The 23936-nt window shown below is 39.6% G+C and overlaps 4 protein-coding genes across 4 annotated transcripts in view; 2 read left to right on the forward strand and 2 right to left on the reverse strand.

Moving 5' to 3' along the window:
* The first annotated feature begins 525 nt into the window (after window positions 1-525).
* On the forward strand, window positions 526-3861 carry LOC149616282 (uncharacterized). The gene is made up of 2 exons (XM_089857087.1): window positions 526-2503; window positions 2879-3861. Exons 1-2 carry the CDS (start codon window positions 2477-2479, stop codon window positions 3743-3745), a joined length of 894 nt encoding a protein of 297 aa, XP_089713213.1. The 5' UTR covers window positions 526-2476; the 3' UTR covers window positions 3746-3861.
* Window positions 3862-5387: 1526 nt separating this feature from the next.
* On the reverse strand, window positions 5388-17657 carry LOC149616283 (uncharacterized). Its single transcript, XM_089856772.1, has 10 exons — window positions 17502-17657; window positions 8911-9053; window positions 8605-8846; window positions 7705-7786; window positions 7444-7633; window positions 6739-6955; window positions 6470-6669; window positions 6255-6397; window positions 6046-6179; window positions 5388-5632 (listed from the first exon to the last, which is right to left on the reverse strand). The coding sequence occupies exons 2-10, from the start codon at window positions 9040-9042 to the stop codon at window positions 5596-5598; spliced, it is 1377 nt and encodes a 458-aa protein (XP_089712898.1). The 5' UTR covers window positions 9043-9053; window positions 17502-17657; the 3' UTR covers window positions 5388-5595.
* On the reverse strand, window positions 12554-17490 carry LOC149616284 (uncharacterized). The gene is made up of 3 exons (XM_089856771.1): window positions 15662-17490; window positions 14771-15587; window positions 12554-14671 (listed from the first exon to the last, which is right to left on the reverse strand). Exons 1-3 carry the CDS (start codon window positions 15751-15753, stop codon window positions 12590-12592), a joined length of 2991 nt encoding a protein of 996 aa, XP_089712897.1. The 5' UTR covers window positions 15754-17490; the 3' UTR covers window positions 12554-12589.
* A 1041-nt stretch (window positions 17658-18698) lies between the features above and the next one.
* LOC149616285 (cellular tumor antigen p53-like) overlaps window positions 18699-23936 on the forward strand; it is a 37658-nt gene continuing 32420 nt past the window's right edge. The window contains exons 1-2 of the mRNA XM_089856773.1: window positions 18699-18983; window positions 23182-23360. Coding sequence (XP_089712899.1) covers window positions 23209-23360 — 152 coding nt within the window. The 5' untranslated portion in view covers window positions 18699-18983; window positions 23182-23208. The remainder of the gene's footprint in view (window positions 18984-23181; window positions 23361-23936) is intronic.

Consider the following 23936-nt stretch of genomic DNA (forward strand, 5'->3'; position numbering starts at 1 on the left):
TTAAATTTATACTTTTCAAAATTTTTTTAGGAAGAAGGGTTTCGTCGCCGTAAAGAACGTTTCGTCGCGTTCTTTACCCGAAACCCCCACCGGCAAGAGTTCGACGGTAAATCCGTTCACGACCTACCGACGATGCGATTTCGTTCGCGACATAGCAGTGCCTTCACGCCGCTGAACTTAGAAGGTCGGTTGACTAACACCATCGAAGTTGTCGTAGCCAGAGCCGAAGCCCTCGACGCGGTGTTAGTGAACCATCTTCAACTGGATCAGGCCAACAACGACAGAGTTGTTTACCTGGATGCAAGATCATTCGAAATAATATATTCGGCTCCGAACCATTTCATCGAACAATGCTGGAGACCATTCGTAAACGCCTTTAAACCATACTTCTAAGACTTGGAAAACGAGAAAAAAAGAGATACTTGAAAACTAATGGCCACGTTACGAGAGTTGGGAGGCAACTTCAGCTGAAATAGAAGATATATTAATGGGAATGAGGCAGTTCATCAACGCAGTTCACGAAGATGGTCATTTCCCAGACCCAGTAAGCTTCATGGACCTATTCCACCAAATGTGTCACCTCAACGAGGTCCTAGCCACGACTCTGACTCAGGAAAACCGACGTAGATTACGACTATTACCATCTAGAATGCCAATGAGTCCACCAAGTCTACATCGAAGAGCTCCTCGTCAATCGCGGATACCTGTTTGGCAAAGTGGAGCGTTCAGAAGTCCGCCAACTCGACAAGTAATCCCACCCGGAACATCCCCGAAGGTTCACGTGTCCCAGTATGGATAGATGGCGCATTCAGAACGCCACAGAGAGCAGCCAGCTCGCCAAGATCTCACTCTCGAATAAATCACAACCTGACCTCAATATCGCCAATAAATCGTCGAAGAATACGACGCAGAGGACATAGTTTAACTTCCAATAGCCCAAAACTAGGGAATTAGATATAGACCATTCCATTAAAAACTTGCAGAGAAACCAACGTGCAAGGACGGGGCCGCTATCGGATGATCGGAGGCTATTTCCCAAGAGGTAACACCACGTGGAAGGGTGGCCAACTCGCACTGCCTCTTGTGGGTCTTCTTGGCGCGAGGGAAATAGACTCCGATGGCAGACCTTGTGGTGTTTGATTCTCTCATGGCATTAATGGAATGGTCTATGATAAAATAAAATACATGGCAATGTGTTTTATTACTCCATGTGGTTATGTAACAGAGTTATGCACTGATATTCAGTTGTTAAGTTAGTTATTTAGTTAGTGGGGCCGTCGTGAAGGTAAAAAACCGGGGAAGGGGGTAGAAACGTGTTACGATAATATCCGCAACCAACTTAAATGAATATAATATTACGCTGTCACAGCGTCACTATCAAACAGACCAGGAATACATAGATTTCTTCCACTTGGAATCTTGAAGAGGCCTTAGACCCCATACTATATCTGATTGAAGGTAAGGAGAAGGGCTTAAAACTTTGTTAAACCGCCAGCTCCTCCCTTCTAGCGTGTCATTGGCTATTCACATATATAGAGCTATTTCAGAGGGGGTAATGGCTACGTCACCAATGCTATTTGCCCATAGAGAAAACCCTCATAAAATGGCCGCCCTACACTCAAAGGCAGGCCCAATTTTCGTAGCAGACGAAATTTTCCCCCCACTGAAATAGCTCTATAGGACAACGTTTACTCGTTCAGAACGTGCAAAGGGAACTTGTTCATATTTGGGGCCGACGCGGACTTGAAGGAGAGAGGAATGGAGTGGAAACCCCCATACCTATAGCGTTGCCTGTGTACCCCCACCTACGGCACCATAGTCCTCCCAGCATCCTCAGCGGTTAGGTAGGGTCGTACCTCACTCGTACTGGACGAAATTGTAAAGGGCGCTCCCTCTATCTTAAAAATAGAAACTAGTTATCATACAAATAAAATGGCGATACGTGGCAGCACTTAGCAATCGCCTACCGAAGGGTAGGGGCGTGCGCGAGGTACATTGGGAGAGATACGGTGCCGCAGGTCGCCCATCATCATTTCCAATTCATCTCAACTCCCTTATCCCTGACGCGGATAGCTCGCTAGCTACCTCAATGTCACGTGGCGTCGAAGTTCAAATACATTATCCACGACGTCATGGAAGACGGTTTTTGCAGCTCCTCCCCTTTAATTCAAGCAGAAAGGAGGAGAAAACTGTTAAAGATTCCAAGTAGAAGACATTCCAATTAATGAGTCTTTCTTATCTAAATTCTGCATTTTAATTTTATTTCTAAATGGCAAGATTTATGGGTATTGAACGATGAATTCCAGGAAGACCATGACATATAGTTCTTTTGAAATGTTTTTCTGAAATTTTAATTCTTATTAATTTCTCATATTTGATTACGGACTGCATTATTCTTATCTTTGATTGATAAAAATTTGCATATATATATATAAATTTTTTCGACATTAAAAAGTAATTCGTCGTTGATACCCGAATGAAAATGACACTCTTCAAAATCCTGGTAAGAAAACTGGGAAATTCCCATTTTATGAAGTTAAAAATGTTAAATCAGGGATACATTTAATTTTAGAAGTAGGAATGGTGAACTGTTAGCATTTACTTCAGTCCAAATCATAGCCCAGTATAGAGCCCCTCCCTTCAACACGTAACGAAAAGTTTAAATTATCTAATTGGCTCACTTAAACTACGTTCTGATGACGTTTCGGACGGGGCCGGCGAGAAATCCGTAATCCTTTTTACCTCTGTCGCTATGACCCACCTCTTCTTTCATACTTCGACGCGCGCCCACATTACTCTGTTCTCCATTCCTACTTCTAAAATTAAATCTATCCCTGGTTAAATTATATAAACGAAAGAACCTCTCATGTCATTTCAGACCCTCTTAGTGGTGGCAACAACCGTATTCGGAAGAACAAAAACAACGGAACAGTCTCAGAGAGTCAACCTTGATACAAACGCCATAAATGTTACTTGCATTAACAACATGTATAGCGAAAGAGGCTGTCTCGTAGACTTTGGTGCTTTAGGAGCTTCGCAAGTTGTAATTTATTATAAAAACCTGGCGACCAACGAGGGAGAGATAACGTTACTTGACGGTTATGCAGCATCGAAAATCGCGCAAATTGATGTCTCATCAGGAATTCGTGTTGATGAAAAAACGTACGAAGTTACCGAGATGGTAGACATTGGCCCTGGGTCTTCGAAACTTTTTCTATCTGTACCTTTTAACGAAAATTCCATTTCTAAATTTAAAATAGAATCCATTTCATTTATACCAAAGAAACTGAATAGGGAAAACCCGTACAGGATGATGTCGATTCCAAACTACTTGATATTAACTGTAAAATCAAGCATTTATTCTAGCCAAGTTAATAGAATTACAACAAATTACAACGTAGGCTCTTGCAATGATCGCGAAAAGTTTCATTTTGAACGAAACGATAAGGGTGAATACCGAATTATGAAAATTGACGAAGGAATAACCGGAATTGACGTGAAATATTTGGAGGTTCGAGATGCCACTAGAAAAATTGGCAACGAAGTTATTTTAGCCGAGAATCCAGGGTCCGAGGATAATGTTTGGTCACTACTACCCGGAGAGAATAAAACCTACGTTAAAATTCAATCCAAACTAACCGGTACTTGTATCAGCTCCATACACGGGCTAGGCTCGAATCTTGTCATGGTCGATTGCAAGAATGGTAGAGACAATGAATGGCACTTACAATATTGCAATGTTTGAAATGTTACACTTATGGATTTTCTCTAAAATTTGACTACCCTATAAATGTGTAGAGACGTAAAATGTAGGAAAATTTTCCATGTTTCTGTTATATTGTTTAAGTCATTTAAAATATATTAAACCAATAAAGTTGAATATGATATAGGTATCTAAGACGTTTTCAAGTATTTTTTGATAGTAACAGGGATAGATTTAATTTTATAAGTAGGAATGGAGAACGGTTAGTATTTACTTCAGTCCGATTCATAGACCAGTATAGAGACCCTCCCTCCAACACGTAGCGAAAAAATTAAATTAGCTTATTGGCCCGCTTAAACAACTTAACTTTTTAATGACGTTGCTGACGGGGACGGCGAAAAATACGTAATTTCTTTTTACCTCTGTCGCTATGACCCGCCCCTTCTTTCATACCCCTCCGTCCCGTGGAAGGGGTTCCGGGACTTTGACGAGCGCCCAGATTACTCCGTTCTCCATTCCTACTTCTAAAATTAAATCTATCCCTGATTGTGAGTTATGCCATTAGCATTATTTTATATGTTCCAGGACCATAAATTTGTCACTGGTTACTGAGAGCCTGTCACGAAGTGTTGTAGATGAAACGTCATAGTCTCGTAAAGATACGCCTGGTGAGGCGCTGTCAACAGATTAGTGTAGTCAACTACCGCGTCGTTCTCGAACTGGCTCTTAGTAAGTATCTACCATGGCATTACAAAGTAGTGTCATACTTATGGAATATATCTCATAAACTTAATGGTTAAGCTTCTATGCCTTAAATCCGTAGTTGCCTAACATTATCCATTATTACCTTTTATTTACAATTTGATAACCACTAAATGCTTATTTCCTAATACGTTTTATGACATATGCGTATGTTATTTCAACGGTAGGTATGTGATCCGTAGGAGCAGAAAATGAGTACCTATAGACCATTCCATAATAGCAAATGTGGATGAGAGGGAAAGTATGACAATGGCCATAGAGCCTGTGTTAAAAAAGGCGGACATGAAAGTTTCGCCAATAACTATTTAGTTTACTTGTGACTGATGGACTTGCAAACTCGCGACTGAAAGTAGTTCAGACATTTATGCTCCTTGGTTTAACCATAGCCCACTCGATCACGCGCATCAGGACGCAAGCTGCTCGCGCTATAGCTAAATTACCGAGATTTGTTTTAAACGTATCTAGTTTTACGTGTTCTTCTATTGCTTCGATAACCTTACTCAAATCCATATTATACCTTCAAATACATTTTATAACATTACCAGCTACTCTTTCCTGACTACAAACACAAATCGAGGAAGTTCTAGCATACACAATAGCAGACGACGGTAACCACGTAACCGCGAATTAACACAAGATCTATTTTCAGGGAGTGAACAGGCCCAGTATAGCTACGCCAATTAAACGGTCAACTACGGCGAAACTCTGATGACTCGCGACTTTTGGCCATTTTCATACACTAACCATTCTCCATTCCTACTTCTAAAATTAAATCTATCCATGGTCAAATAAAAAGGACACGATAAAGAATGGGACGCGGGAAGAGATATGAAATTGGGCAAGGGACGCCTAGAGAAAGTCTTGTGAAGTTGAAATGATATGAAATCCTTGTCACATTGAGTAAACGCATTTACAGACATGGTTTTTATTTAATAAATTTTCTTTATCTTTAATACTCTTAAAGAATGAAATACAAAAATAAAATAGAGAATATTGTCATGATCGGGAACGTGATAGATATACATCTATTATCATTCCTGCCATGGCATGAAAACCCTTTTTTCACGCAGGTACATAAGTAGCATATGAATACTTTTGAGCAAGGGGTATTTCTTTGATGAAATCTCACTTTAATCTTGGCTTTCTATTTTGATTTCTTCATCGGACCTGAGGGAATTATATGATTGTAGCTATCATAAGTTCATAAGATATGTTAGGCCATAAGTTTATCATAGGTTACAAACTGGAGCTTGTCATGAAGTGAGTGACGTAGGTCATAGATTCTCGTAAAGCGACGCCAGGTGAATTACCGATACTGAGAACTAGCGAGAATTGACTACACTCGGTTTTGCAGTCCATCTTCCTCTTTAGTCTGTACTAAGCCTTTGACAGAGGCGTCGCTTTACGAGAATCTATGACCTACGTCACTCACTTCATGACAAGCTCCAGTTTGTAACCTGTGACAAACATCATTTGCATAAACGCTAATGAGAAAAACCATCGAGAATTGAAATTGAACAAACTTTAATGAGTAAAAGTGCCACTCGAGAATTGAACTACGGATCAAGTTTCATACTTACAACAAAACCTCTGGTATTCCCTCTTGACGAGGTCCACGTCCACCTTCCACTTGAAGTTGCTGGTTAGCACTTTCGGTTGCCATTTTGATTCCATCAAGAATTCTCTGAAGTGTTGCGGCATCTTTCCTTTGCACCTGCAATTAAACAATGAACATGCGTTCAAAGGTATATTACGAACTCTTTTATGGACAACTGTAGTAATTAAGTACCTGTACTTGAACCGAAACTGTAACCAAGTCAGTGTTATGGTTAATAGCATTTCTGGCAGCAACACCTGCAGCACCCGAGCAATTGTCATTAGTAAATCTCGCTAGCTTTGAACAGGGTTCATCAACATCATTTTCGCGTCTATCTGTTGAACAGAGATTATGGATTCATAAATTAGAACCAGCACTTAGGGACATAATCAGCTCTAAGTACTAACCACTGGTTCTACTTGTAGACGCAAGGCAAGCGTCTCTCTGGCAAATTGTTGAGGACGTCACCTCATTTTCAATTGGCCTCCCAGTCTTATATTCTACCTCGCTGTTCTTCATGGTTTTTTTCAATTCGCATTTGATTCTATCCCTTCCCGGACAAGCGCAGATGCGAACCTCAACGGACTTACGTCCCAATTCTACGCCTCTGTTGGTAATTGTAAATGAAAGGTAAAATACCTGAATATAACCTGCTTATGGACTGTGGCTTAATCACTTGTGCTCCAAAGTGAAGACAACATCAATGGCACGACGGTTCATCCCACCGATGCAACTACTGTAACACACGAAGACGTAGTTCAAGGTTTGGAAACCAATAAGAGGATCTGGTCTTTGGCACGGTACAAGAACTGATAGTCGTCCATTGGTTGCGTGTTCTTGGTAGATGGCATTTCCCTCTTGGCATCGGATGACGTGTTTGATGTAACTAAAACCTGCAGCAAAGCCAATGACGCGAATTTTGTAAAACAGGAATTGAGAAAATTTTATCGTAGGTAATTAATTTACTGCCTTAGTGTAATTTATGCTGAAATAAAATTATGCAATGAAAGAGGAAGTGACGTACATTTGTTTAAGTGTTTCGCGGGAGATTCAAATGTCGAATTGGTTTAAAGAAATAAGAGAATAATTTGAGATGGTGAAATGTTTGGCGGGAGATTCAAATGTCGATTTGGATTTGGGTTAGAGAATAAGGTTTTAAGCTCTCTTTCCTTATGGAACCAACCCTAATGTTTACATTTGGATTTGGGTATTTAATCATTGAAATTTTTAGAGAATAGTGTCCCTGGATACATTTCAAGTGTTCTGCTTATTTCCGCTCTCGCGAATTTCCAGGAGGCTCAAAGTATTTGACTTATTTCCGCCCCTTTTCAACCTTGAAGGAATTGAGAAAATGTCCCTCAACAAACGTAATAACAAATACCTATGTTGGTTTCTTGGTTATCAGCCTGATGAGTCAGACATCTGACTACCACACTGTTAACGTGTGCTGGGTCTCTGAAGTAAGCAGTGGCCCGGATATAACTTCCTTCGGGAGGTAAAGGGTCCACGAAGAATTTTACAGGGCATGGCACGTAAAAGTTCACAAAGAGCTTGTTTAGTAATTTAGAATACTGAAACGAACAGAAATAACTTATAATTATTTGTATGAGATTCGGATTAATTAAAACACGTGTGAACTTACAGTACAAGTCGTGCTTTTAGTTGGTTGGTTATTTTCGCTGAATCCAATGTTAAATGAGTATCTACCAGTTTCAGTGTTTTGCCTGTGCACAAATTTAGGAATGTTAAAAGCAACTGATCTCGGCTGTGGTTTAATTTAGGGAAATGCCGCTAGATGCTCCCATAGTCGAGGGGTGGAGTTGACTGGGCCTCTAAGCTTAGCAAAGCGAGGGGTCGGACGTTTGTCAAAATCCCGTACACTTCGTTTGAAATCTGTTTAAAATTTCTCTCGAAAATCTCGAAATCCCGAAATCTCATGTCAAAATCTAAAAATCTTAAAATCTCACGTCAAAATCTGAAAATTTTAAAATCTCACGTCAAAATCTAAAAATCCCAAAATCCCTACCTTAAAATCTGAAAATCCCGAAATCTCTATTTTAAAATCTGAAAATCCCGAAATCTTCACCTAAAATCCCGAAATCTCACATTAAAATCTAGAAATCCCGAAATCTCATCCTAAAATATCAAAATCAGAAAATCTCCTCGAAATCTGAAAATCTCCTCGAAATCTGAAAATCGCGTTCAAAATCTGAAAATCTCCTTTAAAATCCCGAAATCTTAAAATCTTGGACTAGATTTCCAGATTTCTAAAATCTGAGTCAGAATCTCAAAATCTGGGGCAAAATCTTGAAATCTCAAAATCCCGTACACTAAAATGCCAAACGTCCGACCCCTCGTAGCAAAGGCTAGTTTTAGTTCCGCCCCTGTGGATGAGTTCTGAAGCTTAGCGTACGTGCCAATCAACTCCACCCCCTCGACTATGGGAGCATCTAGTGTCATTTGTTTAAACTAAATCACAGCAGAGGCTTTAATTCTTAATTAGGTAAGCCATTTAATAACTGGCAATAGCATCAGAACTTACTGGCGAGGTTGGAATCCCTGACAATATATTGGTAGCTGTGATTGGTTTGCTAGTAGTGAGGTGGTCTCCTCTTGAGTATCGAAATTGTCGAAACCTTTGCCTTTATGGGCCAATGAGGTAGTTGAGCATGCCTCATTTTGGTTCCTCAAATCAGAATTTTGGCCTTTGCTACCAAGAAGTGCGTATTGTTTAGATGATAATTCCTGACTAGGGTTGTTAGGCTGAGTGCCTTGAGAGAAGTTCTGAATGTTTTTAGAAAAACTATGGTTTGAGTTTGTCCAGCGTTAATTTGCAGCTTATTCTTACGCTTGTGTCGATGATTAAGTTACTACAGGGAAGTGGCAGTTCACCTTCAATTTGACGAAATGTCTCTTGGGACATTATGGGACTTGGAATATCTTCTTGGGAAGAAGATATCACATCTTCCTGGCTGGACATTTTTCTTAAATCTGCAATGGAATAACTAAATTGCAAAATTATTTAACTCAAAAGATAGTTTTGAAACGAAAATTTCTGTTTCCATTTCCCACATTTTCACTAGTTCTCCAGGAGTATTTCCGGTAATTTATACCCCAGTATTTCCCCGACTACATTTCCTCCAATTTACCAGACTACATTTCCTGCAATTTACCAGACTACATTTCCTGCAATTTACCAGACTACATTTCCTGCAATTTACCAGACTACATTTCCTGCAATTTACCCGACTATATTTCCCGCAATTCCAACCCCCGACTATATTTCCCGCAATTCCAACCCCAGACTATATTTCGACCAATTTCCCACAGACTAAATTTCCTGCAATTTTCCCGACTATACTTCCTGCAATTTCCCCGACTATATTGCCTGCAATTTCCCCGACTAATATATATTGCCTGCAATTTCCCCGACTAATATATATTGCCTGCAATTTCCCCGACTATACTTCCTGCAATTTCCCCGACTATATTGCCTGCAATTTCCCCGACTAATATATATTGCCTGCAATTTCCCCGACTATACTTCCTGCAATTTCCCCGACTATATTGCCTGCAATTTCCCCGACTATATTGCCTGCAATTTCCCCGACTAATATATATTGCCTGCAATTTCCCCGACTATACTTCCTGCAATTTCCCCGACTATATTGCCTGCAATTTCCCCGACTAATATATATTGCCTGCAATTTCCCCGACTAAAATATATTGCCTGCAATTTCCCCGACTAAAATATATTGCCTGCAATTTCCCCGACTAAAATATATTGCCTGCAATTTCCCCGACTAAAATATATTGCCTGCAATTTCCCCGACTAAAATATATTGCCTGCAATTTCCCCGACTAAAATATATTGCCTGCAATTTCCCCGACTATACTTCCTACAATTTCCCCGACTAAATTTCCTGCAATTTCCCCGCGACTATACTTCAAGCAATTTCCCCGACTATACTTCAAGCAACTTTCCCGACTATACTTCAAGCAACTTTCCCGACTATATTGCCTGCAATTTCCCCGACTATATTGTCTGCAATTTCGCCGACCTTTCAGGCCAAAACCCTTCATCAATGTTATCAGTAAATTAATTTTTATGAATATTTTTATAAATAAAATAAACTCCTCAGGTTCCATAACATTCAACTTCGGAATTTTCGTAACACCTTAAAAATTTCCTGAAGTTTTTGATACATTTCTAAATTTTCTGACTTTTCCATTAATTTATTCTTTTAACTTTAGAAAACGCGAATAAAACATAAAAATATATCTTGGAAATAGAAAAAAAAAAAAAAAAAAACTTTTTCAGTGAATGAACTGAAGTATCATAAACTCGAGAAACTAGACTAGGAAAAAGAAAGGCAACGTAGGATAAGAACGGATTTAGCGGCAATATTAGGGCTGATAAGCGTAGATAAGATTAAACATCAAAAGCAGAGTTGCGTTTAAAGTCTAATTGAATTTTAGTTCGAGACATTTTATTCCGAGCAGAATACATATATATATATATATAAAACTTTGATACATTGAGTAATTAATGTACAGGGTGTTCCAAGAACGAAGTATAGTCGGTTCTATGACCCCTTAAATTTAGTTAGATAAGAAACTGAAAGACACTGCTAACTTACTTAAATTGTAAATAGTGGCCCTTGGGGTAAAAGGTCAATTTGACTCAAAATCGCCCATTGTACTTCAGTCCTACCACCCTTATTTTAGCACCCTGTACATAGTCAAAATTAACCGCTACTATCTCTTTAAATTTAAATGTTTCGACATAAGTCAAAGATAAGCCCCCTTCTGATTACTGTAACCTCTTATGCTTCTGTATTCGTTGTAACATACTTTTACATGTATATTATAAACTTATAGCAAGAAGCGATATCTAGTTTACTAGGGAGAAGGGTGAAGACGCCGGAGTATTCGCGCGCCATATTCCCAGTCCCCCTTTCAAGACACAAGGGGAGACGTAAAAGGAGGCCGGGCTATTTCGCTGCCTCTCCTCAGTCGGAAAATACGTAATTTTCGTCATTCGCGTCGCGCTAACGTGAGTTTTCAAGAACCAATGAGATGCTGGTTGTAATTTAGAGGCGGGGATTAACTCCGGACCTACGTTTGGACTGGAGATAAAGCCAAAGCTGGAAATGTGGCGAATTTATACTTTCTCCCTAGTAAACTAGATATAGCTTCTTGCTTATATGCCTATTTGTAATAACAGTAATAATGAAAATGCAAAAACCTTAAAAGGCATGTGCCATTTATTTTATATGCAAGGGGCAATTCACTCCTTTGATAAATAACATAATTTAAAAACCTATATTTATTTAATCTAATTAGAACTTAACCAGCCTATAATTTGACCTTTCATGGTAGATTTATTAAATATGAAATAGATGGTGTCAAAGGTCACGAAATTTCGAGGTTATTATTTTACATAAACATTTTAACTCTTCCCACTATTTATTTTTAAACCAGTATTATGAGAAAGTAAAGAGGCAAAACTGGTAATAAAACCACTTGCGTCCTTGAGAAAGATTTAAATTTAAGTAAAAAAAATAACAGCCCAGATAACTTATCAAAGAAACAGGAAGTCGGAAGTTCAGAGTAACTGTAATATTTTAGGGGTAAATAGACGAAACATTCGATGGCATTTAAAATAGTGGATCTAAAGAGAAGGGGTCATTCACATATTTATAATAATAAAACTACTTGATACACTGAGTTAAATCATGGATAAAGAATGCGCGTGAGGAAATTTGTTTTCACGCTATAGGATAGGCAACTCCCCATCTCGAACGACAGCTTATTCTGTATATACTCTGTTACAACATCGGTTGTCAGCAAGCGCAAAGCTAGGTCTCTATGTAACAGCTTTGTGCGTGCTGACAAGAGACAAAAAACTTCTATCTTCAGGATTTAAGGGGTAAGTAAAAGGTTATGTAGTTGCTCTTCAAACCGCTAGTGTCGCAAAAATCGTTTTGCTAAAGTACATTTGAAACAGCATAGATGTCTCTGAAACTCAACTCTTCCCCGCGGCTATTTGGGGGGGTTGAAGAAATATAAACACCTGGTTCCCCATTCACCCCCATTGTGGCACTTAGTAAAAGCTATAGGCGGTCAATTTCAAAAGATGGGGTTCTTTCAATAGCATGAAACGGACAAAGACAAGAACCTGGCAAAGAGTCGAAGACTAGACCTAACCATATATAGTTGGTGAGCGCCTTAGTTTTGCCGATAAACGGCCATGGAAAAAATGTTTTTTTCAATTCCAAAAGGAAGGTGCTCATGTACTATATAGTTATTGGAAACTATTGCAAGTACTACACTACTTATTGTAATAGGTATCTGACAAAAAAAAGAGAAAAAACAAACAGACACAGCACTTTGAGGGATCCATTTTTTCAGGTGTCGGGAGTCCATCACGCAGGAAGGTTATGGACTTCTGACTTTTTCAATTTATTCATAAAATGTTTTAACCAAAAAAAAAAAATAGCAATACTTCTTCACCCTGTTTCTGATTATGGACGAAGTTTCCTTTTTTTCGGAGACTGAGTGATATCGGAAAGCGGTTGTCTCTTTTTCTTATTTACTTTTACACTTTGACTGGAAGATCTTTGTTTTGATGCACGTTTATCTATAGCTAATTTTACGGAAGCCGGTTCACGTATTTCCCGAGAGCGCGTGAAACGAGGGTCTATGATTTCTGGGAGCATACATTCTTTATAGAAAGAGTCCAATTTTGGCAAAATTTTGCTCCAAAACAAAGGGTCCGGTAAAATTCTTTCTATTTCCATTCCTTTGGTAGTCCAGATAATGAAATCGCAATATTTTCTGTTCGATATATGCAGCTGCGCTTGGACTTGATAATAGTAATTATGGTTACGTTTTAGTTTCAGTGTTCCTTCAATATTTTGGGAACAGAACGAAGACAGAGATTTAGGGGCATCGAGTGGATTCAAAAATCTAGCTGAGTAGGGGCACTTTACTTCCAGAAGACCATCATCTCCTACAAGTCCATCGGGAGAGGCTCCGAGGTATCCTCGTTCTAAGTCAATAAATATGCCGCAGTTCGTCACGGTAGTGTCGCGCATCCGTTCGTAATCTCTTATGGCCACTTTTTCTTTAGCTTTGCCCCACTGAACAGCGGAGTTTGTGAAAGGTTTAGGGTACAAGAATTTTTTTACAAGCTTAGAAAAGCCTGATTCAATGCGCCTCTTACAAATGGTACCGAAGTTGGATGCCGTAATCCTTCTAGAGCGTTGAAGTTTCCACTCTTCACTGTCACTTTGATTAGATGTACGCTGTTGAATTTCACCTTGTTCTTCCACAGATACACTTAGTTCATTCAAAACCTCAATTTCTCGTCGATTCATGTCCTCTTCCGTCATATCGGGCTTCTCAGAACTTTCGCCATAATTTTTCTCGTCGCGAGTGTCCACGTGATTCTTCTTATCTTTTGTGGCTTCCAGCTGTTTCAACAAGCATTTTCTTTTCCAAATCTTTTGATTTTGTGACCTAGAAACATGTTTTTTGACCGTTGTCGAGGGACTTCGGTTCGTGAAGGTCCTTATGGCTTCCGCGTGCCACCTTCGGCCCATCTGAAATTGCAGTCCGGCTGCGATGCATCTCGTAAAATACGATCCCCTTCTATTATAACATATCTGTTTTCCGCCAACAGCCTTTGCAACCAATGACATGTAGTTTTCTGCCAAGTTATTGGTTTCGTCATCCAATAAAGAGAAAGCCAAGTCCTGAACTCTTTGTGACGATTCTAGTAATTTCATTTCGAGAGCTTTGCTTAGGAGACAAGTACGGTTAGGGCCTTTCTTGGTACAAAAATATTCCCGACAGTGCTGATGTCGACCAAACACATGATTGTGCACATTTCGAATATCTTTTCTAAGTAGCTCGGCGTACTTTTTATACACTTTCACCAAATTTAAATCTTCATTCTCGCAGCCCTCTGTTTTATTTATATCTTTTTTCATTTCTTGGGATACATGCTTGATCGCGGATCTCATACCCTTACCAAGTCTTACAATCCTCGGCTGCGAAAGAGCTGTTTTATAGACAGCTTGTTTTGCGAGAGCATATATCTTTTTCCGGTAGTTTCTAACTACGTGGTTCGCGCATTCACTTTTTTTAATTTTGTGGCCGTATGATACATTTTCTTGAAGTTTAATATGAACCGAGGAATCACCATCACCGATAATTGTTCTGTATTGTATGCCGTGCATGGCCTCGCTTTTGTTAAAGCCTTCGATTAGGATGTCACTTTCCATAGCAGGAGAAGATCCGTCCCAATTCTTGAAACACTTATGTTTTGGCATTTCTTTATTTTCGCTATTCATGGAGCATATGCAACAGTATTTACTTCTCATTGCGATAAATAGCAGCCCTTTCGTTCTCGCACCAATAATGCAGGCCACACCACATTTCGCGGAATAACGATGCCCGTGGCTTCGATGAGACCACCCGCCATCAACTATAACTGTGACATACGGAATTCCATCCTCAGAAACGTCTCCATTATGTATTGCCAACTCCTTTTCCACCTTGCCAGTCTCAGACATTTCTCGGGCAAGAACATTTTCCCAAAACTAAATAAAGGGTGAAAGTGGTATTGATATTCTACAACTAATGGTATCACTTTCGTAACTCAATTACTGTTTTACAAAATGTGTGATAAAAATAATTACCTCTCCCAGTTCCTGCTCTCTTTTCAAGTACGTTGGTTTACTCATATTAGGAACTCCTAAAATTGAGAACACTTCATCCATGTTTTCGAATCCACTACCAATGGAAACAAAGCCCCATACTGCTAGATAATTCAGTGATAGCTCTTTGGAATTATCTTTCACAATACCATCACCGTGAAAATGTTTGCGAGGCGCTCCTCCAGAAGAATCAATAGTTTTGCTGGTGTTGATGCTTTTTATTTTTTTGCAAAATTTGCATTCAAAGTTCAAAATTGATATAAGACCAATACGAGTCTCGTTTTCAAATTCAAATAAACATTTTTGGTTCTTCTTGCAAGTTTGAGTTTCCAGTGACCGAATTTCAGATATTATATGACCTATTTCAACAATACGATATCCTTGTAAAATAGGAAGTGAAGATAATTGTCCACGATTTTCAGTAATATTATGGGTATTGCTCGTCGCATGTCCATTATCTTGGTGGATTTTGGTTTCAGTATCGGTAACAGTAACGAGACATCTTTCAGTTTCATTCTCTTGATTTTCTTGAGTAGATGTTGGCATAAAACCGGCTTCGTCGTTTGATATCGACTGACTGAAACTGAAACTAGCTTCGTCGGTTGATGACTGTTCGAAACTGGCTTCAGCGGTTGATGACTGTATCAAACTAGAGTTCTCGGTTGATGAAAGAATATTACTGATTTCGTCGGTAGCTATTTCTATAAGGCTCGTTACTGAAGAATTTAGTTCGCTCAACGAACTGGGAAACTGTTCTACGGAACCTATTTGGGAATTTAGAGTACTTTCCTTCGCTTTGCTAAAAACAAATTATTTCGGATCAGAAACTACACGTAATATTTATCTGAACATTGTACAGCAAATTCAATATACCTGCTAATGATGAGTTTTCTTTTTTCCACAAAACGTTTCTTTCTTGATAGAGGCTTCAAACTAGGGCGACGACTACCGGTATGCCTACCCATAGTTACTAAATAAATTGTTTGGAGACTAAAACTATGTCTGAATCGTCAAGTTCTTTTTATAAAAATGTCACGAGATCCGTAGAAAGTTCAAGTTCGAAAAACCTAACGGGGTAAAAGCAGAGATGGAAGGTATTTTTCCCTCCCTCGACTATGCGCGCGCATCTAGAAAAATGTTATTTTTACAATCGCTTGTTGTTTGAGCTACATATAGGTTTTTCCATTGTCAAAGCCTATAGCTTCTGTCATAATTCGCTCTGATTTTTAGGAAATTGTGCTATACTTGTAGAAAATATTCCCCTGCCTCTCAATCTCCCTTTCCAAGAAATGAGAAATACAGGTGGCTTGGGGACAATAAAGCTAGGTCTCTTATCTGTTACGAATATAAAAGACCCATTATGTGAAAATGAACAAAAAAGAAGACTTCAGGCACGGTGAAGATGGGAAAAAATACGTTTCAGCCTAGAGTTCAATAGGTAGCGGCTAATTCGGCTGTAATATATATTGCGCCTTTGCAGATAATTTTTCAAGGAGGATGTATATATATTATCTTTGATTTCTTTGGTGAAATGGTCTTTTTACGAACTTTAGTTTCTGTTTTTAAATTGAGCATAGCGCCTTCTTACGAATTTTGGCGGAAACTAGTAATGTTTTGAATTTTATTTAATTTCTCAAAAACTTATTAAGGAAATAGTCTCAAAGTACTTCAATACTTGCGTATATTTGTTACGAATGGGAACCAGTTAAAAAAATACGAATAAAATCAGTAGGAATACTGTAATCAGTGCCCAAAATAAAGAGAAAAGAGCTATTGTTCAAAATTAAAATAAAAATAGTTGTAATTTTCCAAAAATTATCAAACTACTTCATTACCCAGAAAAATGTTCAAAGTATATTTTGGTGAAAAGTTTATAATTTTATCTCTTATAGACATTGAGTAATCACTGCTTAAAAACACTCATTTTTTCAAGCTATAAAAATGACTTCCACCTTAAAATATCCGCCAGTTTTTTTAGCTCAAGTGAACGGACCTCTAGGCCTTAGTTTCAAATACGTGTGAAATTGCCTACAGCCTACTACACGTATTTGAAACTAAAGCCTAGAGGTCCGTGCACTCGAGCTAAAAAACTCGCGGATATTTTAAATACTGAAGATCCTGAAGTTTATCGTCTCTTGACAGCACGTACAAAGCTACGTTACATAGAGACCTAGCTTTGCGCGTGCTGACAACCGATGTTGTAACAGAGTATATACAGAATAAGCTGTCGTTCGAGATAGGGAGTTGCCTATCCTCGCGCGCATTCTTTATCCATGGTTGAAGGTTGGTACTGAAGGCTCACGAAGTTCTAATATTCATAACTTCCGGTGTCAGTGAATAAATATACACCACCAATCCAATTCTCAATCAAACCTAATTCAATCCTCGACCAATTAACCCAGTTAAATCCACAACCAAACCTGACTTAAACCTAAACTAAAAGGGTTAGGTATGTTGCATTGCAAGTGACAACTACGACAAAATATTTATCAATCAAACGACATCTCAAAACCGTTGCAATAATCGGCAACCATGGTAAAACAATTTCAGAAAAAGGTCTTAAAAAGTTACTAATGAAGATAAACTTCGCGGTTCAATTAAAGATTCGTAGATATTTGATGTGGAAAATACATTATGTACCGTAAACTATTAAAAATTAACTGTCAACTACAGTACAATTAATTATTTCTAAATAAAGAAACATGAATCTTACCTTCAAAAAGAACTTTAAACTTCCTTTGTTTGTATAACCACGTGTATTCAGTTTCAGCTACCAAGGCACAAACCACAAACGTCCCAACTTCGAAAACGATATGAAAGAAAAAGTTCCCGCTGCTCAGAGTCAGTCTTGAAAACTTGGGGGAATGTGATAAAAAACTCGGCCTACTTCCCTCCCCGACAGAGCGCCTAACCCACAACCATAGACTAATCACCGTCCTACACCCTGCCAACTCCGACCTACTCAACTACGGGATTTAGAGAGGCCATCTTCCAATCTTCCTCATATTTAGCTAGAGCTCTAGGTATGATTAGTCTATGCCCTTTTTTTTCTTGACGCCCAGAGACCCAGACCAAGAATCCCTGCCTCCCAGGGTCTCCCAGCTGCGTGCCCTCCAGCGTCTGATTCTTGGTTGGCGCGAACTTGTCAATCGTAGTTAACACTACCGCTAAACTTATGCCGCTGTCTCTCAAATAAGTTAACTGTAGTGGACAATTCGGACTGCCATCCGAAATAGATGAAAATTTAAAAGTTTACCCGGGTTAGTCCAGTCGGAGTAGTCGCTAGGCTTATGGGTTTCCTATGTCAGATATTCATGGGAAGGGTTTAGTTAGTAGAGACATCTACGATTGATTATACAGTTTGTGCAATTTTCTTTGTGATAAAAACCTTCAGAAGTACATTAGGGCGGTGGGAGCTGGTTTTATTTGGCCTTGAAGGTTATAAAGTATAATAAAACTTTGAATTATGTGCCTACATTCTGAAAATCTGAGATATTAAGAGTTTATTAACTTCATAGATAAATTTAAAGCCCGATAAACTTGCCTTAACTAACAATTAATTTACTAATCATTTTAGTTATAACATAATAATTAAAGAAATTGATCTAATATTGCCATGTTTTTAGTCTCAATTACAATAAAAACATGTGCAATTCAGACCTACATAATTTCTATGCATAACAAATGATTAACACATTGCACAACATCGTCAACATGAACAGGATAAAAGATCCAAGCCTATTGATAAGCAGTTACAACGCGACAACTTGTTTCCTAGTAAAGAGAGCAACAGGTTTCTATGCGCGGCCTAGACTTCATAGACCCTAGATACACCACAAGCGAGGCAAGTGTTGGAAGCGCGGAGTATCACAGTGAACAGGGGGGAAGGGAGGTTTGAAAAAACTTGAGGGGAAAGATTTCCCGCGCTTTGGGATAAGCATAAGCGACGCTTAGAAATAAAAATATAATTTAAAAGACTGAAATCGTAACGGCAGCACGACGCTAATTCGAGATAGCGGGTGACAGCGGCCGGCCGGCGCTGAAATTATTATTTATTAACCAAGGCTTAGGTGTGTTTTCTTTTCTTACTTTTGTTTGTGAATGAACCAAAGAAGTGTGGTTAAGTTATTCCACAATAACGCCGCTACAAGTGACCCTGGAGGACAAGTTACACTTGGATGAGAATTTAAAACAGGTAGGCGTAAACCCCTTTGGGGTACTTTCTTTGTTGTTTGGAATGCAGGCTTCCCAACCCATGTGCTTATAGTTACAACTATAAACACGGGTGTTATTCAAGTAGGACGAATTTCTTCTAAGAAAATATTATAAACAACAGTTAGTTAATATTATCGGGTTTGCATAATGTTGAATAATAGCGACTAAAACATTCTTCTAATACACTGATGATTAATGACGTTAGTGACGTAATTAAAGGGCTAGTGTCGGGGGAAGGGAGAGAGAATGCTAACAGTTATGGAAGGGGGGAGGAAATAACGGATCTACTGTTGCATACACTCAGTTTGAACTTCAAAGCTGTGTTGTCAGGGGACCGTCACACTCTTAAGGGGGGGGGGAAAGGGCATGGATAAAGGATGGGCGTGAAAAACATTCGACGCTCTACAGGATGTGCAACTCCCTATAGAGCTATATCAGTTGAAGGGGGGAAACGTCACAGTTGGGCCTGCCAATAAACGGAGCCGGTTTTCACCCTCCCTCCGTGCGGGCCGCTGAAGAACTCTATGCTAAATTTCCCGCACAATACGGCGCCTAGGCGGGGACTACCGAAACCCCGCCTCAAAATCTCTCCTTTCCCCCCGAATTGAAATAGCTCTATACTAAAAAGTAGACTAGCGCCGTCTGGCTATCAGCGCTGGAAAGCCTTGCGTGAAAATTAAAAGTACTGGACATAAAAAACACTATTTTGCTTCTAGCAGACGACGCTAAGTTAAAATATCGACGGTAGCGCGTATTTTTTTCTTATGTCCAGTATTTTTTTATTTTTCACTCAAAGCTTTCCAGCGCTGGTAGCCAGATGGCGCTAGTATCGACTTATCTACTTTTAGTAAAGGGAGTTGCACATCCTATAGAGAGGTTTCAGTTGGAGGAGGAGCTTAGTCTCGTGACATAATTTACGCTGCCATATTGGTGGGTTTAAAGCAGGAATGAAGCTGAGACCACCCAATATGGCTACCAGAACAGCGGTAAGACTTGGGAGGGTGTGACGTACTACTATCCCATCTGAAAGCTCTCTGTAGAGTGTCGAATGTTTTTCAATAATTCTCTACAATAATTTACCAAAATTTATATTCCATCATCGCTTTAATAGTCGAAAATTTAAGTAATGATCTCCTAATTACGCGAACGTGTAGCCAACTTAAAAATCGCATTTAAAATGAACAGACCCATTCACTGCAGATCTTTGGTAGCTACACGTACGCGTAAGGATTTCTAAATAGAGAGTACGCGTAGTGTCAGCTTAAACTCTCTAATGTCGCTGTTTATTCGCGGATCCCCCTCAATTTGAAATGGTTTGTTTGTTTCGCACACTATTGAAATCTGAATCCCACGCTCGATTAGACTAAGGTTTTCGTGTGACCAAAGAGAATATAGGGGAGGAGTTGAAGCTCCCCCGCTCCACAAGGCTAAATTACATTGTTGCCCCTAAATTATACTAGTGGTACGAGGGAGTTTCCGGCTCAGTCGCGCCACCTACGATTCCGTTAAATGTCTCAAACGGAAATGCCTCGGTACTGCGCATTGAAGATGCGCGGTAGAAAAGAACAAGATTTTTCCCTCTTTCCACTCCTCCCCTATATTCTCTTTGGTGTGACCGCGCAACATTGTCGAAACCCATTAGGCGGCCGTGCACGGCGTGCAGGTGCTATTTTAAGGTTGGGGGGGGGGGACTTTAAATTGTATTAGATTGTCCCATGGAGTCTGTAACTTCAATACAGATTCCATGATTGCCCCCTTAAAGATACAAGACTAAATTCTTGCCCATCATTGCGCCATCTTTCGACCTAAATAAACCAGTTCACAAATTAAAGAGAAAGTTGAGATACCTACACAGAGGGGAAGCAACGCCAGAGGGAGTTCACTAGACGCGGGAGGCTACTCTCTCAGTAGTAAAGATTACGGCCCGTGTAATAATTTTAGAAAACTTTAAGATAGTGCATCGCGAGGCTATTCACTCAATATATTCCGTACGTTTTTTAAGGGTTAGGCTTATGTTCTGGGTAATCATTCTAGCGCTGTTAAGGGCTTCGCATCGAGGGGCTACTCACTCAATATAACGCTGTTAAGGGCTTCGCCTCGAGGGGCTACTCACTCAATATAACGCTGTTAAGGGCTTCGCCTCGAGGGGCTACTCACTCAATATATTCCGTACGTCTTTTAAGGGTTTGGCATATGTTATGGGTAATCATTCTAGCGCTGTTAAGGGCTTCGCATCGAGGGGCTACTCACTCAATATAACGCTGTTAAGGGCTTCGCCTCGAGGGGCTACTCACTCAATATATTCCGTACGTCTTTTAAGGGTTTGGCATATGTTATGGGTAATCATTCTAGCGCTGTTAAGGGCTTCGCATCGAGGGGCTACTCACTCAATATATTCCGTACGTCTTTTAAGGGTTAGGCATATGTTATGGGTAATAATTCTAGCGCTGTTAAGGCAGGGTTCGCATCGAGGGGCTACTCACTCAATATATTCCGTACGTCTTTTAAGGGTTAGGCATATGTTATGGGTAATAATTCTAGCGCTGTTAAGGCAGGGTTCGCATAGAGGGGCTACTCACTCAATATATTCCGTACGTCTTTTAAGGGTTAGGCATATGTTATGGGTAATAATTCTAGCGCTGTTAAGGCAGGGTTCGCATAGAGGGGCTACTCACTCAATATATTCCGTACGTCTTTTAAGGGTTAGGCATATGTTATGGGTAATAATTCTAGCGCTGTTAAGGCAGGGTTCGCATCGAGGGGCTACTCACTCAATATATTCCGCGCGTCTTTTAAGGGTTTGGCATATGTTATGGGTAATAATTCTAGCTCTGTTAAGGGCTTCGCATCGAGGGCCTACTCACTCACGTTTTCCGTTTGTGTCGCACTAACATAATTATAAAAGAAGTAATTAAATAATTGAAGTAAGGATTACGGGTAATAATTGTAGCACAGTTAATGGTAGCGCATCGAGGGGCTATTCACACAAATTTTCTCTACTCCTGTTTAGTATGGTGCGATGTGGCTACTATTACGAGCCCTTGGGTCGTCTTGTTAATTTAACTCACCAGTGGGATGGGCAGGTTCTTCTTATGCCCCCTTTGTGAGCCAAGTTGGAAAAGTACTGATTCAAATTGAATTGCTGGCCTATCTCTTTTGATACACACTTATGATCAGATGTGACAACAGGGGAACGGAGAAACACTATAGTTTTGGAGTCGTATAGACTAGTGGCGGTAGAGAGGGGTGTAGACTGGGTATCCCTCCCTCTGGGCGATCTTTTTTAAAAGGGGATGACTTTGAGTTAATAGTTAGAAGGGTTTGCATACGTAGTACTGCCAAGAAGTGATATCTAGTTTACTAGGGAGAAGGTATAAGATGCCTAAGTATTCGCGCGCCATATTCCCAGTCCCCCTTTCAAAATACAAGGGGGGACGTAAAAGGAGGCAGGGCTATTTCGCCTCTCCTCAGTCGGAAAATATGACTGTAATTTTCGTCATTCGCGTCGCGCTGACGTGAGTTTTCAAAAACCAATGAGATGCTGGTTGTAATTTAGAGGCGAGGATTAACTCCGGACCTACGTTTGGACTGGAGATAAAGCTGGAAATGTGGCGAATTTATACCTACTCCCTAGTAAACTAGATATCACTTCTTGGTACTGTCATTACTCTTTAGTAGGTAGGCAAGGTTAGTTTCGGACAGCGAAAGTGGAGATAGGGGGTCGCAGATTAGTTTTGGAAAGTGATTTTATGGGCTCTGTTGTTGCTTGGTCCCATGGCAATGAACCCTAATTGGCCCACCAGGACCCCCCCAGTTGCCACAAACACTGGCATTGAACAATGCGCGAATTGTTTCGTCCTTGTATGTAGTGAGTGGTTACCTATGGTGACACACCAAGGACTCTTCTAAGGTCCTATATAGTTTTCTTGGTCAAAGGAACGAAGGGGGTCTCTAGTAAAAAATTTGGGGTTCGTTGAACCCAGCAAGGCACCACATGTTATTTCCCCATAGAGCTTAATGCAGTCGAAGGTGGGGTTTGACAGTACTCCATAGAATATAGACTAATAGCACCGCGTGTTATTCTCTTATTGAGCTTTATACAGTGGGGTTTGTCAATGTTCTATTCCCTTGAAACTGGGTTGCGAAATTAACAATTAGTGATGTATTTTAATTTAAAGGTGTACGCATAGCGGAATTTTTGTAAAATGGCGACCTCAAATGACGAAAAGAATGAGGAAACAGAGGGTCGCAATTCTCAGGAAACAGACGAATGCATCAGTCCTATAATGTCACAAGAAACATTCCAAACACTCCACAGTCTAGCCCCATTGGTGGACTTAAATGTATTTTCCGATCTGTAAGTATGATCTAGTGATATATATGCATTAACCGATGTTGATACCTATGCCGATATCGAAGTTTTACTACATCCTATACCGATTTTAACCGATTATTTAAACTCGGGGAGATAATCGATTATTTAACCCATTTTTTTTTACCGATATCGACCCATTTTTTTACCGATATTGACCCATTTTTTTACCGATATTGACCCATTTTTTTTACCGATATTGACCCATTTTTTACCGATATTGACCCATTTTTTTACCGATATTGACCCATTTTTTTACCGATATTGACCCATTTTTTTACCGATATCGACCCATTTTTTTACCGATATCGACCCATTTTTTACCGATATCGACCCATTTTTTTTTACCGATATCGACCCATTTTTTTTACCGATATCGACCCATTTTTTACCGATATCGACCCATTTTTTACCGATATCGACCCATTTTTTTACCGATATAAACCCATTTTTTTATCGATATCGACCCATTTTTTTATCGATATCGACCCATTTTTTTTATCGATATCGACCCATTTTTTTATCGATATCGACCCATTTTTTTATCGATATCGACCCATT

This window comes from Phalangium opilio, unplaced genomic scaffold (assembly GCF_054372755.1).
Source record: "Phalangium opilio isolate 3A_F unplaced genomic scaffold, DU_Popi_V2 ptg000217l_1, whole genome shotgun sequence".
Taxonomy (NCBI): Eukaryota; Metazoa; Arthropoda; class Arachnida; order Opiliones; family Phalangiidae; genus Phalangium; species Phalangium opilio.